The following is a 16872-nucleotide window of genomic DNA, read 5'->3' as shown; positions in this document are numbered from 1 at the left end:
CTGAAGTTTGCAGATGTTTCCTCCTTGGCTTCTACTTCTAGCTATTAGTTAACTATGTGTTGGATGTTTTCTCAGGATCATTTACCTCTGAGAGTACTCCAGATAACCAGCAAGGGACCAGAACAGAAAAGAGAAAGTGAAGTTTGTATAAAGCTGCTTGTAGGAGATGGAAAACTCTCAAAGCTACATGGTAAATGTTACTTTAATATATAACACTTTTACTGTTGAATTTGCTGCTGTTCATGCTCTGAGATCACATCTAGTAAAAGCCTGAATGGTAATCTTAGATATTTGCCTCTGTATCTTCTGAGTGCAGCCTGGTGTAACAACTCCATGTTCTTGGCTATTAACAAAGCTGTTACCACATGTGAGGTGTTCTGTATGTGGAAGGAGATGGAGAAAATGGGAACCTTCTTGACCTTACTAACTTCTACTGAGAACAGACGATCTCTGGAGAGAAGTCTTTAACACATTTAAGTCAGTATCTTCACAATAACTTGGTGGGTGTACAGGTTTTTTGTCAGGTTCTAGCACATGTCTAACTTTGAACACAATACAAGCCATAAAATTACCTGGCCTCCCATACTTTTTTGTTTCCTACCACTGTACTTTTCAGGAGTGGGGGAATGAATTGTTTTAACACTTTCTCAGTTGCTGCTTTTCTGCCTTTCTCCCATTGCCTTTTTTCCTCCCATCCTTCCAAGGAGATGACTCCCTTAGTCATCTTACTGTTGACTTACCATACAATCTAGCCCACAAGCCTTCCTGGCTCTATCAAGACCACAGCAGAAATGCCTGTAACAATCCTCTTTTCCCTTCAAGTTGTATGAAAGGGAATTTCCTGTTCTCCAGCTCTAAGGGGCAGCTGTAGTCACCAGCTACTCTGGAAGAATACATTATTATCCATGGTCCCTAGCTACCAAAACCATTATTTTGCACTGAAGTACTCCATAAATTTGTGAACTTAGATCAAGGAAAGTGAATTTGGCATATTAAAAAAAAAAAAAGAATGGACCCACAACCATCCCACAGCTGCCCCATGTCCACTCCAGGGGAAATTAAATCTTGAATGTTATTAATGTTTTATTTACACACAACAACAAATTACACAGAAAATGCCACTCAAAATACAACTACATCTTTCTAATTAAGGTGACCACCATTTTTTCCTAACTCGTGATTCATAAAGACAACATCACCTTTTCCATTGTTTTGCAAGTGACTTTATTTGAACCTTTGTTTTGTGAACAGATGAAGGGAACACTTGATATGATCTATGCCATCTTGTTTTGCTTTCTCAGTCTGCCTTCTCATGCAACAAAACCTAAGAGACAGGAAAAAATGAGGCAATTAATGTTTTATTACACATCAAGTCAAACAAAAATATTTCACTTTCACAACTAGTTTAAGCTCAAGATCCTTCCATTTGCACAAAGCCTGTACTTAGAATATGTTCTGCCAGAGGCCAAAAGAGCTGACCCTGCAGTTCCAATCAGCCACTGTCAACTGTGGTCTGTGAACAGAGATTGGCATTCCTTCCTGACATCACCACTTGATTAGTGTAGCAGGATGCTCCATCTCTCAGTATGCCTGCCTCAGTTTCCCTCTATGACTCAATTGCTTTTTGTCTCTCAATTTTACAGGCCCAGGCCTGGAGTGGAAAGATTCCCATGGGAAGGGAATGGGCCTAGCAAGCTTTGAGCTGGTAACAACCTTGAAAGTACACACAGAGGGCCAAGTTGAAGTTTATTACACCAGCTGCTCTCCAGTGTTGAAGAACACAGAGCCCAGCCTAGCCACAACTAGACCTGAAATGGAGATAAAGTAAGAATGAACAGATAAACAAGAGAGTTTGCTTGGAGAGAAAAGGGCCTTCTTGGCTTTTCCCACTGTTTTCCTTTTATTCTCCAATGAGAGATTTTGGAGGTATGGCTAAATAGTTAAATGACAGCAGACAATCCACTTTATTCTAGAAAGCCTGGTCCCATCTGTGATCAGAGGGACTCCCCTACACTTTCCCAGGAGGGGTGCTGGACCTTCTCCTCTCCACAGAGGAGACCTGCCAGAGAGATCAATTCTTGAGAATTAAGGACCAGACAAAGGGACACCCAGCTGAGGCCATGTGGGGGTGAGAGAGATTAACTCCCTTATTGTCTTTATATTAGTTAACACTAAGCAACCTTTCATTGTTAAGTTTTAAATATTAAGATTTTAGGATCCTTTTGAAGTCAGTAATTGATGTTCTAGATCTAGTATAAGAATTGTTAATAAGCTGCTAGCATTTTAATGGTTTATCTTTACTGATTGATTTGACTATCAGTGGTACATTTTATTGTTAAGATACCTTTTGCATTATAGCTTCAATGTTCTGATCTCCCAATTTCCCCACAATTGGACTGTGCTTGTGCCTTTTACTTTAAAACAGTTAAGACCCCAGTGCTGTTTGCAGTAAACCTTGTTTGTGCATATACATCTCTGCTATCTCTCCCCATTCGGGTCAGTCAGAAATTACAATCAGAGAAATGACTGAAAATCTGATTCAGTGTTTTTGTCATATCCCAGAATTCTGCTTTTCTATTTCGAGGTACAAAAACTTGGTGAGGTAGAAATCCTGGTGAGGCAGCTGCAGAGAGAACAGCTCTCACACAACTGACTTAAAAGCAAGATCCGCCAAGGCCCCTGACACAGCGTGCGGGGGCACACAGAGCCCTATGCCTTGCAGTCCATGACAAGGTTCAGCCTCTCATGGTACTGGAACCAGGCTGATGAACAATTTTCAGTCTAGCCTCAGACTGGAAATTAAGTTGATAAATTAATCAAGTTTTTCCCCATGTAAAATTAATGGTATCAAAGTTGAAATGATTATCATCGCTTCAGATGTTAGGTTTGCAGAATAGACTCACATGGCAGGGACTCAGGGGTACAACAGGGTTTTTGTTTCATGTAATCCAAACTTGTCTAAAAGGAAGAGCAGGATCTGCTCATGCTTTTTAAGCTGTGGAATAAACAAAAAGCATTAGAAAGATTTTTATTATAAATTGCTGATTTCAGATGAGGGCAGGTCCTAAGACTAAAAACATAGAGCTAAGTCTGTATCAGTTCAATGAATATGCTGTTCCTTTCTGCTGGAAAATCATCTGGAGGGGGAAGAAGCCAGTCTTCTCTTTCTTATGAGACTTCAGGCCAAACTTACCCCAAGAAGGAAGGATGACAGGAAACAGGGACCAAACTGAACTAAGAAGAGACATGAGCTAGATTGAACTGGAAGAGCAAAGAGAAATCTGTGTCCCCACAGTGGCACAGAGATTGACTCTCAGGAGCAGCACCATTTTACTGCCTTTTGCCACATCCCTCCTGGTAACTGCACTTACTCCCAAGCAGCAAAAGTCTACATAACCTCAAACAGAAATGCTCTTTTCCTCCTGCCAAAACACACTTCTGCTTTTGACCCCGCTGCCTGTGGCTGGGGGCAGTTCAGACCACCCTTGAAAGGAGTTTCTCTTTCATACTCAACATTTTGCTCATTGCTTTGACAAAGATCCTTAGAGATGCATCTTTTCTGGTATACTTTCAGAGTTACTTCTAGTAATCTAAAGTTCTAATTTTTCTTAAAAACCCAAGTTAAGATGAAATGAGAAAGCTTAAAACCAGAAAGCTCTCAAAAATTAGAGGAATGACACATCTGTAAGAGGCACTTCCTTTTTTAAAAAAAAAAATGAAACAACAATCTTGCAACTGGAAAATGCTTACAAATTCCAGTATTCCACTGACCTCAGGTTCTTGGCCCTAGCTTGATGACCAAACTGTGGTACAATTAATCTTTGCTACCTGAAATACACCTTGTCAGAATTTTCCTGCATTGTACAGCTGTTTGTCAAGTTGTATGCACAGCAAAACAGCCACACTAATGAAAAAAAGCCAGCTGCTCGGATGTCCAAATGACACAGTTTATGAAAAACACTGCAGCGACCTTTATATAACAGGCAAGAGTATCACTTCTGAGCCTCTGTACTTGGGGAAAAAAGAAATAGCTGTACATGGAGCAAAACACAGACTGACTCAAGTCAGTGTCATCAATACACTGTCCTCCATCCATTTCAGGGTGCTCTAATTATTACCATGCATAAACTAAGAGAGTGTCAGGATATTTACTTGACACATCTTCAATGTTCTGGTTAGCTATTAACTCCCTACTCCCATTTGCTTCCCACAGAGGGTTTTTTTCAATTCTGGAAACATAAAAGAGCAAGTACTGCATGGACTGAACCTTACTTGTGTTTTTAATTCTGCACAGCAGCATTTGGTCTCACCTCCATGGCCTACAAAAAAAAAAGCAGCAAGTGAATGAGAAAACACCCACGGGACACAGCTTCCCTAATTTAAAAGGTGACCTGTAGAATTCTTTAAGACTTTTGGAATGAAAAGTTATTTAGGTATCCCATATGCCCACAGTTCTTCAAATGAAGTTATCTGAAGCAATTAAGTGAACGTACAAACCTTGATGTTCAATACATAACTTCTCAGCACGACAGGATCTGACCAAACCTTCCAGGACCAGCTGGTCAGCTACATTCAGACAGCTGCTTCCAGAAGATTTCTCTACCATTACTACATAAACATTTCCATTAATGCCTTCCACTGTAATTTTGACATATTTATTCAACAACATTTCTTTCAACTTGTCAAGTAGTAACGGAGACCACTCAGCTTTCTCTATTCCTGAAAAAAAAAAATCAAGTTTGCTCTAGGAAGAATTCCTTTGTTGTATGACTTGACTCTTACATGGAATGTTACCACTGTTTTTGAAAACAGAATGCTAAATTTTCCTAATATAAACAGCTTAGATCCTACAGATAATTGACTAAAAACATACTTTCTAAAACAGCTTCTGCAGAATTAACCAGTATGGTATGTCAACAGATCATGTTATTTACCAGCATTGAAAAATTAACGCTATCATCAGAACAGGTACAGATGTATAATATTCAAGAAAACTAAGCAGGGTTTTTTGGTTGGTTTGGAATTTGTTTTTGTGGTTTGTTTTTGTTTTTTTACCTGCAAGTGAACACGTTATTGTCTGAAAAGGCATCTTTAAGTAGGACTCAGGGATTGGCAGCACCTTTGAAAGTGGCAAAGTCTCTGTGTTCCCATAGTCTGCATATAGCACTTTCACTGCAAACTGAGCAGCTTTTAGAACAACAGCTCTGTACCAACAGCCATCACCTGGAAAGATTGGGAAAAGAGGAATCACACATGAAGTACCACCTTATAAACATAGCTTCTCCTGAGAAAAAGAATGTGTATAATTTTCCAAGAATTTTTAAACACAAGAAGCAAGCCCACAGAACAAGGCTACTGTTTCTGATTGCTGTATTCATGAATATGCAAGTCTTGCTTTCAGAATTTTGCTCAATTTACACAGGGAAGATTTTTGCTACAGTAGTTTTTAAGGATGTTTGCACTCTGCATTTCCAGCTCTTTACTTTTGTTTTCCAATGCATAGTCCCTCTCAAGACAACCAATTAAAAAAATACTTTCCTTAATTATCCTGAAGAGACATAAACAGTATAATTTCCTTAAATATCAGTGGAAGTTGAAAACAACTGTTAAATGTTTAGGTATACTCTTGTGGTCTGCATACTATTTTTTTTTTTTAAATTAATCTATCCGGTTTTCCATAAGCTGTTACCTGATGTAGCACTCAAGTTAATTAGATCTGTAACAATCTACATGCAGTCAACTTTTAGTTACTTATGAGTCAACACTACTTTTTAAAAAATATTGAATTAATATATCAGCAGAGTCTCCCCTCTTTTCTGAAAAGGGGACATACTCAGTTCCCTCAGTGTTAAGTCTTTGGACCCACACTGAGTTTGCTCAGCCTCAACAGCCTGTGAGACCAAGGCTGAACAATCAGTTGTCACAGCCAGTGACATGTTCATGCAGAGCAACAACAAACCACCACCCAGGCACCCACAAACCAGAAGTATGTCCATATGGGCACAAGTTGACTATTGCTCTACCATGAATTTTATATGCCACTCTGACTCAAACACAGATTTCAGTATTTACAGTAATGAGTTTTCTTTCCTCTTAAAGCTCTATACATTTTGCAAGGCACAACTTGTTCCGTTACTTTCTCTCCCAGGCTGTCAGACAGCTTCTTTGCCCTAAAGATGCAGCCAGAACTGTAAGCACTTTAAAGTTGGCTTTTATCCTTTTCTAAAGCAAAAAGGAAAGTGGCACTTTATGCCTTTCAGGGAAATGCAAGCAGGAACAATTGCCTCACCTGAAAACCTGGCACAACAGGCCTCACCCGGCTGCGGTGTGAATGGCTGGTTCCTGCAAGATTTACAATAGTCTTCTAGTTCCATCGATTGCCTATACAGCTTCCCTTCATCTACAGGAAAAAACACCAGGTAACTAACCACATTAGGGTAGGATAAGGAGCATACTTACTTTTAAGCTCTCCTGCTCCCACCTTTGGCATGTTTGTATTTTTCTAACTGTCCAAGCTACATTTCCACATGGTTCAGGTCACCATAGGCATTAAGTTTATTAACTAGCTTGCAACAGTGACTTCTTACTGGTGCAAGGAACAGTGAACACTCTTACCTTTAGTTTGAACTGGTACAGCATAGAACAAGTCTGGGCTGTCAACTTCTGTTACACAGACAGACAGGCTTTCACCTATCGCCAGCTCTACTGGCTTCCAGCGCCCACATGAGGCTTCTAATGGGAATAGTAAGAAAATGCAGGGTAACTGTAAAAACTAACAATATAATAAATATGTTTATTATTTATATTAATTATTAACAGCAAGATCACAGTTAAAGGCTGGAATACTGCAAATTCTTGTTCAATCCAAAAGTCAGCTCAAACGGTGCTTGTACTCACCATTTGCTTGCTTAACATCCCTTCCTCCAGCTGCTGGTGAGGCCAGCCTTGATTCCTCAGCTGCACAGCCTCTCTCTATGAGATGTTTCATTACATTTATTCCTGGAGTAACTGATGCATCTACCAGCTCCACCACAGACCTGTAACTGTCTTTGTCCACTACTTTTATTGTGAGCACTTTGTCATTCACCAGTTGTTTCATAGCAGAAATGGCTTCTGAGGTCCAGACTCCCAGTGGTGGCTTTACACCTAAAAAGTCACATTGCATGGAAAGGTTCTGAGGACAGTCCAGTCTCAACAATATGCAGGAAGGTACAACACTGTTTAAAATAATAGATTAAGCAGCAGATATACCAAGTAACTCACCCTGCACTCCTCATGCTTGTAAACAAGATTCCAATCCCAAATATTTAGATTCTGAACTTTTGTATTATGTAGACTTAGTAAAAATCTGACCAAGATCACATACAACTAGTCTATTACAAAGAGATGCCTAAATTCAGATTGAATGCCTAAGTTAAGTGTCAGTCTTTGGGTCTCAAAAATACAACACAATTCTTAACAATATGAGTCATCTCTTGGCCAATGTAACTGCTACTATAAACTCCTTCCTCAAATGTTTGTTCTTTATGCTAGTAAATTTATTTATAAAATGTAGGTTATATCCAGAACTTTACAGTAACAGATTGGCAGAATTTGCTTTCTAGAAAGATGTTTTTTATGCAGCAGTATTCCTTGACTCTATTCAGTTAACATCTGATCCCTTTCTCAGGTCCACATAGTGTTTAGGACCTTTTTTAGTCCTAGAACACTCACTAGCTGCTATAGGCATCATTATTTGCCCAGTAAAAGAGATTTCTTTAGGTCACATTCCTTATGCATTGGTTCCATCTCTGCATACAAGGGAAACATTGTTTTATGTTTTCCTTCAAAGAAACCAGAATGCTGCTCTGAACTTTACAAAAATATTTTAAAAGCAAGTTAAATATCAGGTATTGTAAATCAAGGATAGAAATCAAGTATTCTGAAGCAAGGGTAGTGAAGCAAAGGAGTGGACTACCTTGCATAGTGATGGAAACAGAAAATAAACAATTTCCAACAGCAGGTTAAGTATGTCAAGAAAAAAAATTATGATCATGGCTTGAGACAGAAGGATGAACTAGGAAGCATCAAGTCCTCTCCAACCTTACAGATTTCACAAGCCCATGGAGAATTCACTGGTAGTTTCACTAGATTTGCCCCAGGAAAGAGGCACAGACACAGTATTTCTGAAATACAATATAGAAAATGAAATTTTGCTTTGTCCTGCAATGCAAGAACCTCAAGTTTAATAATTCCGCAAATCCATAGGTGACTGAATTTTGCCTGGAACAAAAGCACATGCAAAACCTAACAGGTAATGTTACTGCAAATCACCAGATACATTAGGAAAGACTTGTCACACTTTGTAGTTATATCACAACCACCAAGAGTTCTGGAAATAACGCTGTTGTCTCCACCCTCCCCTATATTTCAAGATACTACAGATGTGACCATTATCTAACCCCACTTACTTTGCCTGTGACCTGTTTGAATCAGCTTATCATGTATTTCCTACCTGCCAAAGTGCATCTTATGGCTTGAGCTGGCAAGTCCACTAATCTTGGAATCATAGGACGAAGTCTAGACAGCCGAAGAACTTCTGAATTACCATAATCTATATAGGCCACAAAAACAGTATCTTCAGAAGCGTATGCTAGAACAGCAGCACGATACCAGAGATTGTCTTCTAGAAAAGAACAAAGATTTTCATTGTACTTTCTTTTAACTTCTGAGAACAGATGATTTTTTGCACAAACCAAAATAAAAATAGGTCTATCTCAAACCTTCACAAAACCCTTGTGGACTCAACATCAACCTTCTTAGGAGTTGTGTGTTCCAAACTCATTCTTTTCAGAAAGATCCTCCCCCTCACAGATACATGCGATGTATCTGTGCAGTGTATCTTGGAATGAAGAATTGACTACATCATGTGGACGTAGTGCTAAAGTTCAGCCGACTTGAACAGCACAAAGTATCACAGCTGAACACAGTAACATGCAATGCAAAGGCTACACAACAGATCTAATAATTTCAGTATTTTAATTCAATTAAATTATTTGAGAAATAGAACTACAAGCTTACTCAAGTGTATCAAGAGATCTGAAGTGCTCATCTAACAGTTTTCCCTAGCTAGGCACCTGAAATAAGTGCCCACTCAAATGCCAAGGCACTTTATTGGCGGTACTAGCTTTTTCTGAACATGCAAAAAAAAGCATTTATTTCAGCTCATCTGCTCAGTCCCACAGCTGGCTTATTCAAAGCAGAAAAACTACAGGAAATAGGAAGAAATAAATAACTAGGAATGTTTATCAATCACATTAAGAAATTATAGCAGCAACATTTCTCATCATTTCTGATGAAAAAAGGCATAGGAACTGCAGCATGTGGATTGTTTTTCCATGTTAAAAGCTGTATGAAAAGGAGAATGATCTGTGAGAAGAAGAATAATCTTCATCGTACTGCACTTAGGCAAACAGGACTTCAGATAGAATTTCTTTCTTTCATATGGATTTGCCAGTTCCTAGCACAAAACACTGCTTTATTCAAAATACTAGCACGTTTAGTCAAGATTCAATTTTGTCATTAAACCTACAGAAACTCTACATCAGTGATAACTGTCAGGTGGAACTGAGCTAGGAAAGTCAATTCATGAGCACCAGGTCTTGCCTAAACAACACTGAGTAGTCCATCAAAGCAGCATAATTACATATAATCCCATTTCTTCTCTTTTTTTGGGGTCTGGAATTTCAAGTTTGTATTTATTCCAACCACAGGAAATAGTGCTCAGCCATATGGTGTCTTAAAAAGCTCCTTTATACAAAAATGACCCCAGTGCTAAGAATTTGTTCAATTAAAGGACCATTTAATGGTCTTTTTTAAAATAGTGTTTTATAGATGCCATCTTTGGCTATTAATAATGTTATCCACAACTAAAACCAGAGACAAGCAAAAAACCTAAATGAAACATTTCTAAACATAATAAAATATGTTGAAGCAACATAAATTAAGAGCCATATTTTTCACTCCATTTTTTACCTTTGAACTGGGCACAGCACACATTTCCAGCAGCAGGACGGAAAGCCGGACTACTGGGAAATTTGTCACAATGCTCATTAAGAGCCACTTGAAGCTCAGCAAGTTGACCTGATGTTAAAATATACAGGGTTTGGAACATACACTGTCTTGTAATTATCACAAAAGTATACAAATCTTAAGTTCAAAGCCTGGAAGAACATCTGGTAGCATAACGTTTAACATAATACCAATCAGTAATACCAGAGAATCACCATGAGATTCCTCAGGAACAAGGCATCACAGGAATAAGCAAAGTAATCAGAAGCACACATTACTGGAACACCTGAGACATATTTAACATTAAATATTTGTGATACAAGCTTGACTTCAGATGGTTAAAAACCACCTTTCTACTTAGCACTACTCTGCCCACAGATGACCACCCTCCAGCTCAGTCAACCACATCAGCAGCTCACACTGCCAAAACACCCTCTACAGCACCACAGCTTTTACCTGGCTGCAGCATGGCCTCATGCTACAGGGAATCCCTGTTTCAGGTTGAACTACAAAACCAGCAACACTTCCCTCCCTCCAGCCACTCTCTGCTGAAGAGAAAAATGCCGTTCTCCCTAACTTGCACCCCATTTTCAACGCCTCACTTACGGGCACTGTGCATCTGCTGACAGAAGAAGTTTTCTGGATTTTGAATGTAGGAAACCACACCAGAAAATGCATCTCCAACACATACAGAGATACACTCTGTGACAGAATTAGCAAAGTGAAGACATCCTTCATCTGCAGGTATTTCTTCTTTACTTCCCTTAGAATGGGTTTCTGTCACTGCACATTTGGAAAAAAAGTTACTGTTCAAAAGCTAGATGACTTTAAAAGGTGCAACCTTACCAGCCAGGATTTAGAGACTTTAAAACAGTGCTATATTAAACTACAAAATTTAAACACACTGAAGCAGTTTATTTTTCTTGCTGACTCTTAGAAATTTGAAGGTTCTTGTCAAATTATGCATTAAATTAATGCTCACATAATCATCACTAAACAAGTACTTTATAATATTAAAAAAGCATATGTCCTACTGTCACTAGTGACCTGAAGGAAAGTCCACTAGCCAATGGGTTCAAATAGAAGCTGACAATAGTGAACAGCTAAAATATTTATTACATTCAGAACATCATATGACACATGAGGACTTAGAATTCCTCCATTTTTCTCCATCTCTTCTTAGAAAGTTTGATTTACTTGCTTACCTCTTGGAGAGTCTGCTCCTTTGGCATTAATTCTTGGAGTGAAATCAGACTTCATTTCAACAGGTACTTTACAGAGGCAGTCTCCTAAAATACAGATGTAAGAAACAAAGTAATTTACCATGTAAGACAGTAATAATTTAATTTTATTTCAGAAACATCTTATGAGCCTGACCTACATCCTTATCACAAGGTAAGCATGTTCTACTTATTTGTGGTGCACTTAATATGCTTAGAATATAAAAGTAGTTTCAGAGAAATTCAGTTACTTGAGTTTTCTGAAGATGTTCACAGCTCCAAGTAGTAACAATAAACATTTACTTGTAGCCACTAAGGACTGCTGGCTGAAAAACCAATTCCAGTTTTCACACAAGGACTAAAAACTTACCTCCATGTTTATAACTGCAAGTATGCAATGAGTTACTAGAACTGACACATGAAGCAGTATTCCAAGCTTTCAGCATTATTATTTTCAACTGAAAACCTGAATACAGAAGTTTAAGTTGCTTGTAAGGTGATGGAATATATGCATGCAACATTTCATGAAGGCAGTGAGATTTTTCTCTCCAAGAGTCTGGCAAGCAACATAGTTTTGCCATTAGTGTGCTGTAAAGTAAGCAAATGTGAAACATGCCCAGCACAACCCTGAATCAGCTGAATTTACAAAGGACTTAAGGTGAATTATCATTTTATCGACTGCTGGGACTGTAACATGGAGATAAGCTTCTTGCCCATCAGGAATTCTGGCAAGCTAAGAGAATCAACCTTCAATTCCTTCACAGTTTCTGTGGATTGCCTGTCAGTGACAAGAATACACTCTTTGCACTATTACTGTTCTTGCTCTGCAGACAGAAAAAACCCAAACAAAACAGCCCTCCAAACAGTGACAACAGGAACATCTCTGCATTCCTCTGGTTCCACAATCAAAGCTACCTCTCAACTCAACTGGAAACCTGAATTCAGACTACTCGGAACGGAGGTGCTCTGCTTGTTTCCATCCATTTGAGGCTTGCCAAGTTAGAAATATAAACATGCTTAGAGTTCTCTTACTAGATGCAACAATATCCAGTGGTTGCACTTTCTTTGGGATACTTGTTTAGTGAGCATGTATGAAATATAAAAAAAGCCAGTAAAATCCTTAGTGGAAATAGAAACTAATAGTTTTTAAAGAGTCAAAACTACATGAGATAAAAGGAACAACATGGTCCCAGATTTGCATGCTTCTATTAAAACAAAAAAATAAAATAGAAAAAGACAATAAATAGAAAACACTGAAATTATTAAAATTCTACTGGAAAAGTAACCTTACTAAAATCTAAGGCTATTAAGCATAACAAGATATTTCAGTTACAGATATTCTGAAGTGACCTCTACATGGAAAGATGAAATAAAGAAAAAAAATTTAAAAGTCAAGAGGCAGGTTGAGAGAGTGGCAAGAAGGAAGACAGCAAAAGAAAAAAAATTATTTTAAAGGTATTGGGGTGGGCAAATGAACATGAAAGACTTTAAAACTCTATTGGGTTTTTCGCACACACACTATCAAGTACTTACCAAAATCTGGAAGAACAACATCTACAGCAAAACTCAACATCATTTCTTCCTGTAATATGTCAACAATAGTTACTGAGCAGTGCTTTCCCATAAGCTGGGAAGAAAAGCTGGAGATGCGTTCATTCCATCCTTTTTGTTTTGGATCATAATGAGCAAAAGAACATTTAATGGCCTGGAAAGAATTACAATTAGAACAAGAGAGGATAGGGGTTGTTTGCCCTGTAGAAAAAGTGACTGAATAATTAAGGCCCTCAAAAATAAAATATTGTCTATAAAAGTTAAAGCTGCTGTTAGAGTTTGAAGTCCTACCAGTTCCACTAACTTCTTCATAGGAGAGTTACTAATTAGCAAATTAAGTTCCAAATGTAAACCACATTTCTTCTGATTCTCCCACTATTTATGCTGCCCATGAGACCAGATTAGAAGAGGCAGGCAGAATGTTTCCCCTGTTGTCCTCTAGTGTATAAGGGACATGCAGACCTAACTACCCTCCAGGGATTTTTTTATGAACTCAGAACCCCAGAATTCTGGGACTAGGAAATAAAAGCCAGGTGGCCTTCCTCAACCCTATGGAATAGCTAAGAAACATTTCAGGAGGGGAACCAGAGTGTAGTGCAGCAGTTTTTATGCATAATTTCCACTGCATGCAAAACACTGTTACAATGACAGTTACACTGAGACAAGTTACACTCCTTTCAGAGCTATTAATTTAAAATACCTTAGCTAATGTTAGAAAAATAGAACTTACACATGGAGGAAACAGTTCAATGTCTCTGTGCAGAGCTTTAATCCAAGAGAGAGGAATATTTTCTTCATTTCCATAATCTAGATAGAATACTTGTGCTTTCTTTTGCAATACATCCACATCTTTTACCAGTGCTCTATTCCAGGTCTGTGTAGGAATCAATTACCATATTTGTAAGAACACAACATTTTGCTTTACTTCACCAATACCTTAAAATTGAGTTCCAGATGTTATAAAGTTAGTTGCTACCACAATTCCATCACAATAAACTCATCTCTAATTAGCAGCCTTCACTGGTGAGACATAAAAGGAAAACAAACAAAATATGAGCTCAACATAGAATGGTTATTTTATTGATAATCAGATGTTACCTGATCCAAAGAACACCTTGCAATGCAGACTTCCCCTTTGACAGCATTATATTCCTCTTGAATAATTGTGTTAGCATAACAGTCTTGCAGTTTCACAGAAAGTTTACTGATCTGGTCTAAAACTTCTGGAGAACTCATCTGTATATAAAATTCTCTTGGACTCTTGAACTCTGTTACTGTACCCTAAAGACAAAAGCCACCAGAGATTATAATTACACAAGAACAAGATAAAGGATGTTACTCAGAACCAGTATTAATTTCAACAAATGCGTTTCAACCTATACCTGATTTTGTTCTGTTACTTGGAAACTAACAGTAATTAACTGCAGGGAACAAAACCAACATTGGTCACCTTCACAGAAATAATCTTCCTCCCTCCCCCAGCTTGTACTTACTCACCTTTATAGAACTAAAGGAATTTTACTTGTGAACAGAATGAGACAGAGCTGAAGTGACACAGCTTATACACACTAACAAGCTTCAAATGCAACTTAGCAAAGCATTGCAGGATTCTTCCAAAATAAAAGTACCTGTACTTCCATAGCTTTTTTGATCCCTGGAATCTGCAGATCCGAAAGCATTATTTTCTTGATGTGCTCTTCTGCCTTGGGGAAATTCACAGAAGTTTAATCAGCCCATGTAAACCAGCTACAAGTTATGTTAAAACTAACATTGTTCAGCTGCAGCTCCATGTAGTAACAAACAAAAAAACTTCTATCATTTCAGAAAGCACACAAAAAGTGGCTCTTGTTGACTTTCAGTAATAACTCTTACACTCTGTATTACTCTTGAAAATACCTTAAACCATTATCACAGAGATCTACTGAATGAGTGATGAAAAACTGCTTAAGTCTCAGACATTCACCTCTTTCACACCTGTTTTCCAGGACAACTGGACCAGCATATTGCAGCTACCTCAGAGCAGATCAAGACATAGTTAAAACAGTATTCTATACCTTAAGATGAAGTCCCTTCTCAGTTTTAGCAGGTAACTTGCCTCCATTGTTATTACTTACACTGTAATCAAAGAAAAACATGATGATTTTGAAGAACCAAAGACCAAGTAGCATTTGTAACAGCTACTTGCAAATAAAACAAAAAAGGCTCTCTTCACAGTGGGTGGTTTGTCAACATAATTCTTCCTCCAAGAGCATGCAGAATGACAAATCTGTTAGTTCCCTGTAGTGAAACACTTGCTGTGTTTTTCCTGATACCCTCAACAAAAACTAAATTATTTTTTATTAAAATAGAGAATGTTGTGGAGTTTTGCTAACACTGTAAACCCATGCAAACCTTAGGAACTTCACCCTTCTGAAGCATCAGAGCTGAGTTTTCTGACAAGATAATGCAGCACTAACCTAAGAGTAAAGCAACATATTTTACTATAATAGTGCCTTTACATGGTCATTGTTGTACTGGGAGAAATATTGTCTTTCTGCAAAGATCATTTGGCAGAACTTCTAACAAACTTACGTCTGTTTAATTGGCTCACATACAACACTATGTGCTGGCCAGTCTTTCTTTTGACAATCTGCAGAGCAATAGTAGACTTGCTTGCACTGTGAACATCTGAAAGATCCTTAAAAAAGTCAGAGAGAAACATCTGTATCAGAAGAGATCACAGCTGTTAAGGTACAGGCTCCATTATTTATTATTAAATAACTGCTCTCCAGGATGGTTCCACTACAGTTCTAAGCACACAGAAATAACTATTTGGATTTGCATACAGCTGTCAGATATTACTGCCCCACATCTGCCAAATCCCTCCTCTATTTAAGAAGGAAAAAGTCTATTTAAAAAAAAAGCTCTTTCTCTTTTCTGTTTATCAGTTCTGTAACTCCAACCACATTCTGCTCTATTCTCGTATGAGAGAAAAATATACATCCATTTAAAGACATTTCTAAGCAAACTTTCTGATCTGATTTCACTACGATACGATGCATCACAGACCACAGGACAACAGGCACTTACCAGACAGACCACAGTGATGGCACGGCCTCATTTGAGGGGGTGGCATTAATGAACTAAAGACACTCTTTTCATAGCCAATAGAGAAAACCTTTTTAGAGGAATACTGGAATTTCTTTGGCTTCTCATGAATCAACCCAGAATGCAAAACCTGTCAAAGAAAAATTTTAGGTGATTCTTGCCAGAAAAAAAGCTGCCATTAGGGCAAAAATATTCTAATATACCAAAATGTGACAACAGTAATAGTCAAAATGTCCAAGTTCTAGATAAAGCAATATATGCTGACCATTTCTGCTCTCTAGAAATGCACAGAAAATTTGGGACAATTCTGAAGTGAAATAACTCACAGTATTTCCTTTCTCATCTGCAGCTGTCAGCAGCAAGTTCCCTCCACCAGTTAGACCTTCCATGGGGCTTCCTGGAAGCAGAAGTATTTGCAAAGGGATCTGATTAACAACACTAGTGCATGCTTGTGTTCTGGAACACTTGCAGGAGGACAGAAGGCTCTTTCCTACTATTCTGCTGGCAAGTCTGAGCAATTGGAGACGCTCTAGAGTCATGACATGCTCTGTAAGTCACTTACCACTCTGATGTAATGTTCATTCAAACCTACCATAAGTGGTATTATTAAAACAATAGTTTCATCACTCTGTGCTTATCACTCAGTGTAAGTCTTTATGTCTTCATCCATGAATTTGTTTAAATTAAAGTTGCTCTGTGGGAATGAAACAAATTTACATAATTTCCAATATCTATTGGGCAGAAATTCAGAGTAGGCAATTCTGCAGTAGCCAGAAATAGTACAAGTTTCTTTCAATACCTTTGAACATGTGGTCTATGTTACATTTATACTTATACATAGTTTTGTCACATCAGCAAGTATTGAGAAATAAAATACTCTGAGATAAGAGATTTTGACTTTCCAGTGATTGCCTTATAAGCCTTGTGGTCTTTCCAGTCAGTTTTGTTATCAAACAACTCTTGA

At 38.1% G+C, this 16872-nt stretch overlaps 2 protein-coding genes across 23 annotated transcripts in view; one reads left to right on the top strand and one right to left on the bottom strand.

The window, feature by feature from the left end:
* CARF (calcium responsive transcription factor) overlaps positions 1-11445 on the top strand; it is a 48303-nt gene extending 36858 nt beyond the window's left edge. For 15 of the 22 annotated variants that reach the window (XR_007889881.1, XR_007889879.1, XR_007889882.1 and 12 more), the window contains 3 exons: positions 76-190; positions 1644-1824; positions 11408-11445. The gene's annotated coding sequence lies outside the window, so the exon portion shown is untranslated. Of the gene's footprint in view, positions 1-75; positions 191-316; positions 501-1643; positions 1825-1973; positions 2129-4297; positions 4387-6260; positions 6420-10428; positions 10795-11407 lie in introns of all 22 variants that reach the window. The other 7 variants (XR_007889885.1, XR_007889880.1, XR_007889886.1 and 4 more) reach the window with 7 other exon arrangements.
* On the bottom strand, positions 4457-16087 carry TDRD1 (tudor domain containing 1). Its single transcript, XM_051623304.1, has 17 exons — positions 16070-16087; positions 15891-16038; positions 15393-15498; positions 14876-14936; positions 14450-14524; positions 13920-14102; positions 13552-13695; positions 12804-12975; positions 11256-11339; positions 10657-10833; positions 10015-10122; positions 8495-8665; positions 6898-7146; positions 6616-6732; positions 6290-6400; positions 5056-5223; positions 4457-4719 (listed from the first exon to the last, which is right to left on the bottom strand). The coding sequence occupies exons 1-17, from the start codon at positions 16085-16087 to the stop codon at positions 4457-4459; spliced, it is 2355 nt and encodes a 784-aa protein (XP_051479264.1).
* Between the last annotated feature and the right edge of the window lie 785 nt (positions 16088-16872).

This window comes from Apus apus, chromosome 6 (genome assembly GCF_020740795.1).
Source record: "Apus apus isolate bApuApu2 chromosome 6, bApuApu2.pri.cur, whole genome shotgun sequence".
In the NCBI taxonomy this organism is placed as follows: Eukaryota; Metazoa; Chordata; class Aves; order Apodiformes; family Apodidae; genus Apus; species Apus apus.
This window is presented reverse-complemented; position numbering and strand designations above follow the sequence as displayed.